Below are 12,302 nucleotides of genomic sequence, written 5' to 3'. Positions count from 1 at the left end.
GAATTCAAAGCTACGGAATCAATATCAATGCCTACAAAATAAAAGTACAGAGGAAGGGCCTTCAGTCTTCAGACAAAGGAACCCCGAAACATTGTTACAGGCCCTGAAAAGAACTGTCACGGTGAAAAAACCTGGACCAATAAACAGTCGTCCAAATAGTCACAGCGCTACAACCGGTCTCACAGCGTAATACCCAGAAAAGAGCTAAACACGTAAAAATAGAAGCGAGGTAGAGTAACCCAACAAATGGAAGCAGTCAGAAACAACCGAAAAGCGGGCTCCCTGCCAGACTCCTTGACCAGCTCGACAAACAAATTTGAGGGCCTTGTCGAAAGACACAGGAAACGACGGCCAAATCCTTACCGATACCGTCATTAACCGATTGTGCTTTGGGATAAGGAAAATGATGAATGAGATGGAATTTTCCCGTATCCTTGAGAACGACACCAAGAGAGGAAAACACGAAGGTTGGGGAAAGGCAATTCAGAAAAGGGCCTGCTATACGGCACAGAGCCGTTTCTTTCTCAACCTTCTCCCGCATGGATGGAATTTCCGAACCGTTTCGGGGCGTTAATCCAAAGGGTTGAAGAAACCAGATGAAAAGCCCAAAAAATGGCGGCTTTCTACCGATCTAGCGAGACAAATTTTGACGGTATCATTTGAAGTCCACTCCTGGACTCATAATTTTCGGCAATTTTCCGTAATATTTATTAAAGAAAAAAAAAAGGTAGATCCGGAGTATGTTTGTGTATATATATATATAATAGAACATTTACTATATTTTCATTTAAAACAATTTGGTGATTTCATGTGCCACGTGCTCATGTATTTTTCATATATTTCTTATGATTTGCATCAGAAAGATGAAAGACCGCAAATTGTCCACCTCGATGAAGGTTATTAATCGGTGTTGTTTTTCTTTGTGAGAAGGTTCCACCGACATTTGATGTTATGTCTGCCTCGCATAAGTGACAGCCCCTAAATTCCATATAATTTCTACTATCACCCCCCCCCCCCTACCCATTTAATGCTGGAAGTCACCCCTCTATTCTGTCAATGCAAAGGGATGGGGTGGCCTCTTTTCAAAAAATAAAAGTCCTCCCAACACGTTTCCTCTTGACCAGACGATTCCTCAGTGGAGATAGGTCAAAAAAACAGCTTTACCCGGATTCCATGGGGGCTGCGACAAGATTATTCGAGTGAACGAACGCTCGCAGTGGCAAGAAATCCGTTTCGGTCTTTAGGTATCAGAGCCAACGTTACAGTTGTAAGGGATTCCCCGTCCCTTTTATATCTAGTGACTCCCCCACCCATGATTTCTGGGGGTTTGTACTGTCTGGGAGGCGGTGATTCGCTCGACGACCACAGCCCTGCTAACGACACAGCAAACATCGCTGTGTCAGCACAGGCAGCGGTCACCCCGCGAGTCACCGCCTCCGGCCCGCAATAGACGGACACAGTGTGAGGTCCCCTCTCATAGAGAGAAATATAGAGATACCAGGTCTGCACACGGCGGATCTAAAGCTACGTCCGCCGTGTAGGGGACGCATTTGAAACCGCAGCTCCACCCCTAATAGGTGACGTAGCAGCATGACATTGGCTGTGACGCTCACCACACTTCATCCATCGTCCAGCCCCATACTGTCCTTTCAGTTTAAGAGGACCAGGGTGATCGCTCTCCCACCTCAGAAGGCTGCTGGTTTTCTGTAGATCTATGTTTTTAATCTATCATTTCCTTCTATGGATATCAAGAAGTCCGGGAATATTATTCGGAGAGTATTGAGATGTGACTCAAAGGTGAAGCTCAACCCAATATCATTTTGATTTAGGGTCCAAACATATTGTTCAAAAAGTTCTACGGATTCAGTCCATAAAACGAAAATATCGTCAATATAACGTGCCCACATTGAAACCGGTTGATTTGAGATATGTCGTTCATCAATTAACAGTATGGTCTCCTCCCACCAGCCCAGAAACAAGTTGCCACATGTAGGTGCACATGAATTGCCCATGGCAGTGCCCCTAAGCTGGTGGTATATGCGTCCATTGAATAGAAAGTAATTCCTTGTCAGGACCAATACCGATATAGCCGGGCAACATTGCGAGGACACGCACCTGCTTTCTCTGACCGATCAGGATTTTGAGGACCACAACGTGGCGAGATCATTTAATGGAAGCGTAGTCCCCTCCACCAGTGTTTGAAGCCCCGTAGGACTTGCAGTGGCCCTCATGAAAGAGCCAACAAGGCGCCTCATCCACATGCATTCCCAACCCCGGCATCCAGGCTGGCCAACATAGAAGAGGAGGGGGGGGCGGCTGACTGACAGGGCCTTTGGGACATCATAAGACACAACAATGTCAGACCTTTATGTCATCGGAAACTTGTCGTATCGCCACCAAACCCGGCCCAGACTGGAGAGAGCATTCAGGCCCGGGGATGGAGGCACATATTCAGAGAGAACGACTTCCGGTGCCGCAACTGCTGAGGGAGCCGGTATAACGTAGGAGGGAGGGACACAGCAGGCCCTGAGGCCGCGGACCGCCTACTAACAGTGGCAGACAGAGATAGGCGGGTGGTTTGGACCCCCGAGCGGAGTGATGGGCAGGTATACTGGTCAAAGAGGACGGACCTGGTGCACTAGTCTCCCGGATGAGGGACTGGAGCCGGGCGGCGTCCTCCTCTGGCATGTGCAGCCTGGTCTAACTTTTGCTGCTCCATGTTCAACACAAAAACGTGGAGAAAAGAGGATGAGCCTTCCTATATAAACCACGGCAGATAAGACACGCCCTTACACCAACCAGCCCGGGGCCTTGTAAGGGACAATGATTGGACGAAGGCATCTTAACTCCCCCCACCGTAGCCTACAAGAAAAACACCAGACCGATTAACCCCCTTCATCTACAGTCCAGGGCCCAGCAGCTACACGCCTGAGGGTCTACAATTCTTTTCACGGATGAATCGACGTTTGGGGTGTTCGGGCCCAAGAGGGGAAAATCTGTTTGTGGTGCGACAGGTGAGCGCATGTTTCCTGCTGCATTCAGCACACAGCAAAGCGTGAAGGAGGGTCCGTTATGGTCGGGGGATGTTTCGAAGGTGGTGCCGTTGGTGACTTACTCGAAGGAGTCATGGACCTCAAGTGCAACCACAACGTCCTGGTGCGCCATGCCCGCCTTTCCGGCACCCGTCTGATTTGTTGCGGTTTCACACTACAGCAAGTTAACGACCCAATAGATACACCGCTCAGCAGACAGTATCGCACATGATAGGATTAGATACAGTGGCTCAGCAGGAGACCTGAGCGGGACAGGACTGGGCGTTGTAGAGCACGACGAGAACGACGCTGGGAAGCAGTAAAATCCTGCGTGCCGGGAATCTGGATTTATTAGTCAATTACAAACCTTCGGGTGTAACTTCCAGCATGGACTTTCCGGCCACGACCGATCCCCCCCCACTTGTCACAGAGCATGTCTGTTGTGAGCATGCTCTGTGACAAGTACTCTCCCATAGAAGTAAAAAGGTGGTAGGGACAGCACACTTCCTCTCCCTCACTGCACAGCGACCTCTTCACTTGTCACAGAGCATGCTCAATACATTCTCCCATAGAAGTAAATAGGTGGTAGGGACAGCATGACAGGATTATATACACAGCTAAGCAGGAGACATGAGCGGGACAGGACTGGGCGTTGTAGAGGACAACGACGCTGGGAAGTAAAATCCTGCGTGCCGGGAATCTGGATTTATTAGTCCCTTACAAGCCATCGGGTTTAACTTCCAGCATGGATTTTCCTGCCACGACCGATCCCACCACATTATTTTAGCTTTGAAAACGTGGGGTGCGGCCGCCCTCGTATTACGGTTTCCTGCATTTTATAATTTATTCCGTTGTATGAATTCGTAGCCTCCGCACATCCCGTCACCTATGAACTCTGACCCCAGTAACGAGAAAACGCTGTCCTTTATAACACGTGACTCCTGACGCCCCGCGACACCTGCAGCACCAAATAAGAAGAGTTGTTTTCCACTCAACGTGTCATGGACTCACGCCGCATCTCATCCACCTACATCACCTATCACACCCGAAACAAACTGTCCAATTCTGAAATACATGGTGGAGACTTGTCACAGAGCATGCTCACAGCTCTCTCCCATAGAAGTAAATAGGTGGTAGGAGCAGCACACTTCCTCTCACTGCACAGTGACCTCTTCACTTGTCACAGGAGCATGCTCATTACATTTTCCCATAGAAGTAAATAGATGATTTGGACAGCTCACCTCCTCTAGTCTTCCATGCACAGTGACCTTTGCCCTTGTCAGAGAGAATGCCCACTATACAATCCCATAGAAGTATATAAATGATTAGGCCAGCTCACCTCCCACTCCCTGCACATTTCACAGAGCATGCCTATTACACTCTTTCATAGAAGTCAAAACAAGTCCAGTACAGGCCACGTATTGTGATACACTCCATTAACACATGCCGAGGTTTTTTATGTTGTTGCAGGTGAAGGCCCCGAGCCCCTGTCTTGTAATTCTTACCGTCTTGAGGGGCATGCAAGTGACCCCATTAACATGCATGCGACACACGGTTCTTCTATCTGCATCATCTAATCATCTCTGCATTTCAATGTGCATAAAATTTACTGTGGCCTAAAGTTATTTTCCCCGATTCTTCTCCTGCCTCCTCCGAGCAGAGTGGCTACTTGAGTGTTGGGAAGATTCCAGAAAGTCTCCTACAGGGATAAGATCAACCCTACGCATGGGTGTGATTCTGCAGAGCATTGCACGGTTAGGGTTGGGATCTACAGCAGCGGTCGTTCCTTCTCACACATCTGGTCTCCTCAGATAGATGGACATGGACTCCAGAAGGAAAGGTCCAGAGTTAACCACTATTATCCAGAAGGCTGTACCTCCAGAATGTGGACAGTGTGAAGGCTCAGACCTCACGATAAGAGAGAAGGGTCTGGATCTTCTGAGGTTCCTGGATGAACAGCTCTCGATAGACCTCACGGATGGTTCTCCATATACAGCACCGGCATTCGGGAGACATCTACTGTGTGATTGTTATAGAGGTATCTTAGTCATGCCATATAAAGACCGTAGGGACAGTCATACTGGAGAAGGCTCTGGATACAAGCCACTTCTATCCTCGTGTGGATCCATTGTAAAGACTTTGTGTAATGATGACGACATGTGAGTCACTGCCGATTCAGCGCCGGGAGGCGGAGCTTTCCGCTCAATGACGGGATCCTCCATAGTTGGTCAACCAAACTTTCCACCATTTGAAGAGACAATGCTTCATCATGAGTCGTCCACTCCTGGTGTCACCATTTCTTTGAACAGATGAGATCGGGGGATTGTGTTACCAGCCGATCCTGTACAGATCCGGAGGAGGAACGTCACACAACAGCCGAGAACACAAAAGATGTTTAAGGAAATCTACGTCCTCCCTGGGAAGAGTGTCCACCGAATAATCGTCCGTCCCTATGACAGGCTGAGGACCAGGCCCCATCTGTGCGGTCGGCAGCGCACGTCTTCTCACTGCGGTTCTTGCTGCTGCTGCGAGGACGTCCAGGAAGAAGTGATGTCACTCCTTGTAGTGGAGGCTCTTCTCTCCAGAAGACACAGACGGGACGAGTAAAATTCGAGAGTTGGGGGGGGGTATTTTTACGAGAGGACACGTTTACGCTATAAACACACGGCTTTATTTCATACATGACAGAATATAAAATATATACAAATCTCAGTGCAGCGCGTCTCACTATACATCCCCGAGACACAATTTCCAGAACGTGCTTCCCACCATCCATGATCAGGAGGTTCCAGCCCCACTACGGAAAGGGATAAGGTCTAGTCTATTTACATCTCGTCTGAGTGGAGAGGACTGAGAATCACGCTGCGCCCCTTCTCCACCCACACCGGCTTGTCCTGTATGACGGGCAACGCTTCCGGTGGGTCAGACAGGTGGGCAGGCACGGGGTCAGGCTGCCCCTTGGCTCCAGGCTGATTCTTTGGGTCAAGGTCTGAGGAGGAATTACTATTGATTGAAGGTTTAGATTCGGCAGTCCCCACATCCTGGATCTCCGGGGTGTCGTTCTGAGCACCCTGAAGAGACGGCTCCAGATGTAGCTCCTGCTGGGACAGGTCCAGAGGAGGAAGCTCCTGAGATGGTCCCAGGGGAGACTTTTCTAGAATGACCTTCTCTTCACGTAGGTCCTTATCATCGGCTTGTGGGGTGATGGGGCCGCCAGGAAGAGTGGTGGGGAATTCTCGCAGTCTACGAGACACAACTGAAAGAGAGGAGAGGGCATAATGTCATGTGACTATACCGAATATGCTACCATCCCCCACAACCAGGATGGTGGGGCCCTCACATACTGTATAACTGGAGCGTGGCAGGGCCTCACGTATAACTGGAGGATGGCGGGGCCCTCGCGTATAACCGGAGGATGGCGGGGCCCTCGCGTATAACCGGAGGATGGCGGGGCCCTCGCGTATAACCGGAGGATGGCGGGGCCCTCGCGTATAACCGGAGGATGGCGGGGCCCTCGCGTATAACCGGAGGATGGCGGGGCCCTCGCGTATAACCGGAGGATGGCGGGGCCCTCGCGTATAACCGGAGGATGGCGGGGCCCTCGCGTATAACCGGAGGATGGCGGGGCCCTCGCGTATAACCGGAGGATGGCGGGGCCCTCGCGTATAACCGGAGGATGGCGGGGCCCTCACACTGACGAAAAACACAAAATATCCCCCACGTCTGTGCTCCCCGAGCTCTCCACACTCACCTCCATGAAGGTCGCGTTGTCCGATACTCGTCCCAAATGGATAAAGACTGGGGAAGAGAATGAGGCAGAACGAGAGTGCCAGGACCTGAGAGGAAAAGAGGACAGTCAGCCGTGCCAAGAGGAGGCTCTGAGGGTGCCAAATACCATATATACACAACCACCGTGACACAATCACCAGATACACCCACCGTGATACAATCACCAGATACACAACCACCGTGACACAATCACCAGATACACAACCACCGTGACACAAGCACCAGATACACTCACCACGACACAATTATGGGGCACACTCACCACGACACAATTATGGGGCACCCTCACCACGACACAATTATGGGGCACCCTCACCACGACACAATTATGGGGCACCCTCACCACGACACAATTATGGGGCACCCTCACCACGACACAATTATGGGGCACCCTCACCACGACACAATTATGGGGCACCCTCACCACGACACAATTATGGGGCACACTCACCACGACACAATTATGGGGCACACTCACCACGACACAATTATGGGGCACACTCACCACGACACAATTATGGGGCACACTCACCACGACACAATTATGGGGCACACTCACCACGACACAATTATGGGGCACACTCACCACGACACAATTATGGGGCACACTCACCACGACACAAATATGGGGCACACTCACCATGACACAATTATGGGGCACACTCACCATGACACAGGTGTTGGAGGACGTGTTCTTGGCTCCAGACTGACTGAGCAGAGCCTGCAGGTTTCTGAGCTGCTGGAGGAGGGAGCTGCAGAGGAGAAGTCACCATTACACTATAGACAAGAGTATGGTTGGTGATAAATACTGGTCAGGGGGAGGGGCATAAACCAGCGGGAGGAGCCATATTATTACATAAGGAAACTGCAATCGCGATGAGGAAGAGAATACAATGACAATAAAAGAGAGTGGGGTATTACATAATCACCCGACATCACATGATCACTTCTGATGGAGTATATGAGGGGGTGTCGTGGCGCGGGGTGCCGTGGAGCGGGGCGATGTAGCACTTACCAGTTCTGCCGCTGCAGCTGCTGAACCTTCTTCTGTAACTCCTGATTGTGAGCTGTACACGTAGTGACCCTATAGAGGAGAGTATAGAGATAGTGACTATATGGTATATAATAAGGTAGAGGGTGGAGAGATGGGGTGGGTACTGTATACACTGTGACCCTATAGAGGAGAGTATAGAGATAGTGACTATATGGTATATAATAAGGTAGAAGGGTGGAGAGATGGGGTGGATACTGTGACCCTATAGAGGAGAGTATAGAGATAGTGACTATATGGTATATAATAAGGTAGAAGGGTGGAGAGATGGGGTGGGTACTGTGACCCTATAGAGGAGAGTATAGAGATAGTGACTATATGGTATATAATAATGTAGAAGGGTGGAGAGATGGGGTGGGTACTGTATACACTGTGACCCTATAGAGGAGAGTATAGAGATAGTGACTATATGGTATATAATAAGGTAGAAGGGTGGAGAGATGGGGTGGATACTGTGACCCTATAGAGGAGAGTATAGAGATAGTGACTATATGGTATATAATAAGGTAGAAGGGTGGAGAGATGGGGTGGGTACTGTATACACTGTGAACCTATAGAGGAGAGTATAGAGATAGTGACTATATGGTATATAATAAGGTAGAGGGTGGAGAGATGGGCTGGATACTGTATATACTGTGACCCGATAGAGGAGAGTATAGAGATAGTGACTATATGGTATATAATAAGGTAGAAGGGTGGAGAGATGGGGTGGATACTGTGACCCTATAGAGGAGAGTATAGAGATAGTGACTATATGGTATATAATAAGGTAGAAGGGTGGAGAGATGGGGTGGGTACTGTGACCCTATAGAGGAGAGTATAGAGATAGTGACTATATGGTATATAATAAGGTAGAAGGGTGGAGAGATGGGGTGGGTACTGTATACACTGTGACCCTATAGAGGAGAGTATAGAGATAGTGACTATATGGTATATAATAATGTAGAAGGGTGGAGAGATGGGGTGGGTACTGTATACACTGTGAACCTATAGAGGAGAGTATAGAGATAGTGACTATATGGTATATAATAAGGTAGAGGGTGGAGAGATGGGCTGGATACTGTATATACTGTGACCCTATAGAGGAGAGTATAGAGATAGTGACTATATGGTATATAATAAGGTAGAAGGGTGGAGAGATGGGGTGGATACTGTGACCCTATAGAGGAGAGTACAGAGATAGTGACTATATGGTATATAATAATGTAGAAGGGTGGAGAGATGGGGTGAGTACTGTATACACTGTGACCCGATAGAGGAGAGTATAGAGATAGTGACTATATGGTATATAATAAGGTAGAGGGTGGAGAGATGGGGTGGGTACTGTATATACTGTGACCCTATAGAGGAGAGTATAGAGATAGTGACTATATGGTATATAATAAGGTAGAGGGTGGAGAGATGGGGTGGATACTGTATATACTGTGACCCTATAGAGGAGAGTATAGAGATAGTGACTATATGGTATATAATAAGGTAGAGGGTGGAGAGATGGGGTGGATACTGTATATACTGTGAACCTATAGAGGAGAGTATAGAGATAGTGACTATATGGTATATAATAATGTAGAAGGGTGGAGAGATGGGGTGGGTACTGTATACACTGTGACCCTATAGAGGAGGGTATATAGATGATGTGGACTGTATGGAGAGGTGTGACCGCCCCTGTAGGATGACAATGTTCCGCCCCCGCAGCTCTGACCTGCTCTCCAGTCCGTCCACATATTCTTTCTTCTTCTTCCGGCTCTCCTGTGCAGAGCGCTTGTTCCGGATCTTCCTGCGCACGCGTTTCAGAGCGCGCTCCTCCGCCTGCACAAACCGTGCACAATATTTACTCCCCGACTCTGCTACATCACTTCTCCACATCACCAGCTCTCACGTCTTATAGTACTCAAATATTCAACACCGGGCAGCGCTCCACCCCGAAACACATCACAGAGCAGCCCGCGCTCCACTCTGCCATACACCTCACAGAGCAGCCCGCGCTCCACTCTGCCATACACCTCACAGAGCAGCCCGCGCTCCACTCTGCCATACACCTCACAGAGCAGCCCGCGCTCCACTCTGCCATACACCTCACAGAGCAGCCCGCGCTCCACTCTGCCATACACCTCACAGAGCAGCCCGCGCTCCACTCTGCCATACACCTCACAGAGCAGCCCGCGCTCCACTCTGCCATACACCTCACAGAGCAGCCCGCGCTCCACTCTGCCATACACCTCACAGAGCAGCCCGCGCTCCACTCTGCCATACACCTCACAGAGCAGCCCGCGCTCCACTCTGCCATACACCTCACAGAGCAGCCCGCGCTCCACTCTGCCATACACCTCACAGAGCAGCCCGCGCTCCACTCTGCCATACACCTCACAGAGCAGCCCGCGCTCCACTCTGCCATACACCTCACAGAGCAGCCCGCGCTCCACTCTGCCATACACCTCACAGAGCAGCCCGCGCTCCACTCTGCCATACACCTCACAGAGCAGCCCGCGCTCCACTCTGCCATACACCTCACAGAGCAGCCCGCGCTCCACTCTGCCATACACCTCACAGAGCAGCCCGCGCTCCACTCTGCCATACACCTCACAGAGCAGCCCGCGCTCCACTCTGCCATACACCTCACAGAGCAGCCCGCGCTCCACTCTGCCATACACCTCACAGAGCAGCCCGCGCTCCACTCTGCCATACACCTCACAGAGCAGCCCGCGCTCCACTCTGCCATACACCTCACAGAGCAGCCCGCGCTCCACTCTGCCATACACCTCACAGAGCAGCCCGCGCTCCACTCTGCCATACACCTCACAGAGCAGCCCGCGCTCCACTCTGCCATACACCTCACAGAGCAGCCCGCGCTCCACTCTGCCATACACCTCACAGAGCAGCCCGCGCTCCACTCTGCCATACACCTCACAGAGCAGCCCGCGCTCCACTCTGCCATACACCTCACAGAGCAGCCCGCGCTCCACTCTGCCATACACCTCACAGAGCAGCCCGCGCTCCACTCTGCCATACACCTCACAGAGCAGCCCGCGCTCCACTCTGCCATACACCTCACAGAGCAGCCCGCGCTCCACTCTGCCATACACCTCACAGAGCAGCCCGCGCTCCACTCTGCCATACACCTCACAGAGCAGCCCGCGCTCCACTCTGCCATACACCTCACAGAGCAGCCCGCGCTCCACTCTGCCATACACCTCACAGAGCAGCCCGCGCTCCACTCTGCCATACACCTCACAGAGCAGCCCGCGCTCCACTCTGCCATACACCTCACAGAGCAGCCCGCGCTCCACTCTGCCATACACCTCACAGAGCAGCCCGCGCTCCACTCTGCCATACACCTCACAGAGCAGCCCGCGCTCCACTCTGCCATACACCTCACAGAGCAGCCCGCGCTCCACTCTGCCATACACCTCACAGAGCAGCCCGCGCTCCACTCTGCCATACACCTCACAGAGCAGCCCGCGCTCCACTCTGCCATACACCTCACAGAGCAGCCCGCGCTCCACTCTGCCATACACCTCACAGAGCAGCCCGCGCTCCACTCTGCCATACACCTCACAGAGCAGCCCGCGCTCCACTCTGCCATACACCTCACAGAGCAGCCCGCGCTCCACTCTGCCATACACCTCACAGAGCAGCCCGCGCTCCACTCTGCCATACACCTCACAGAGCAGCCCGCGCTCCACTCTGCCATACACCTCACAGAGCAGCCCGCGCTCCACTCTGCCATACACCTCACAGAGCAGCCCGCGCTCCACTCTGCCATACACCTCACAGAGCAGCCCGCGCTCCACTCTGCCATACACCTCACAGAGCAGCCCGCGCTCCACTCTGCCATACACCTCACAGAGCAGCCCGCGCTCCACTCTGCCATACACCTCACAGAGCAGCCCGCGCTCCACTCTGCCATACACCTCACAGAGCAGCCCGCGCTCCACTCTGCCATACACCTCACAGAGCAGCCCGCGCTCCACTCTGCCATACACCTCACAGAGCAGCCCGCGCTCCACTCTGCCATACACCTCACAGAGCAGCCCGCGCTCCACTCTGCCATACACCTCACAGAGCAGCCCGCGCTCCACTCTGCCATACACCTCACAGAGCAGCCCGCGCTCCACTCTGCCATACACCTCACAGAGCAGCCCGCGCTCCACTCTGCCATACACCTCACAGAGCAGCCCGCGCTCCACTCTGCCATACACCTCACAGAGCAGCCCGCGCTCCACTCTGCCATACACCTCACAGAGCAGCCCGCGCTCCACTCTGCCATACACCTCACAGAGCAGCCCGCGCTCCACTCTGCCATACACCTCACAGAGCAGCCCGCGCTCCACTCTGCCATACACCTCACAGAGCAGCCCGCGCTCCACTCTGCCATACACCTCACAGAGCAGCCCGCGCTCCACTCTGCCATACACCTCACAGAGCAGCCC

At 52.1% G+C, this 12,302-nt stretch overlaps 1 protein-coding gene across 1 annotated transcript in view; it reads right to left on the bottom strand.

Moving 5' to 3' along the window:
* Window positions 1–5,680: 5,680 nt before the first annotated feature.
* CREB3 (cAMP responsive element binding protein 3) overlaps window positions 5,681–12,302 on the bottom strand; it is a 43,921-nt gene continuing 37,299 nt past the window's right edge. Inside the window, exons 6-10 of the mRNA XM_075844416.1 lie at window positions 9,575–9,681; window positions 7,837–7,905; window positions 7,489–7,573; window positions 6,784–6,868; window positions 5,681–6,288 (exon numbers count right to left, since the gene is read on the bottom strand). Coding sequence (XP_075700531.1) covers window positions 5,858–6,288; window positions 6,784–6,868; window positions 7,489–7,573; window positions 7,837–7,905; window positions 9,575–9,681 — 777 coding nt within the window. The 3' untranslated portion in view covers window positions 5,681–5,857. The remainder of the gene's footprint in view (window positions 6,289–6,783; window positions 6,869–7,488; window positions 7,574–7,836; window positions 7,906–9,574; window positions 9,682–12,302) is intronic.

The sequence above is a fragment of the Rhinoderma darwinii genome, chromosome 1 (genome assembly GCF_050947455.1).
Source record: "Rhinoderma darwinii isolate aRhiDar2 chromosome 1, aRhiDar2.hap1, whole genome shotgun sequence".
NCBI classification, from domain to species: Eukaryota; Metazoa; Chordata; class Amphibia; order Anura; family Rhinodermatidae; genus Rhinoderma; species Rhinoderma darwinii.
This window is presented reverse-complemented; position numbering and strand designations above follow the sequence as displayed.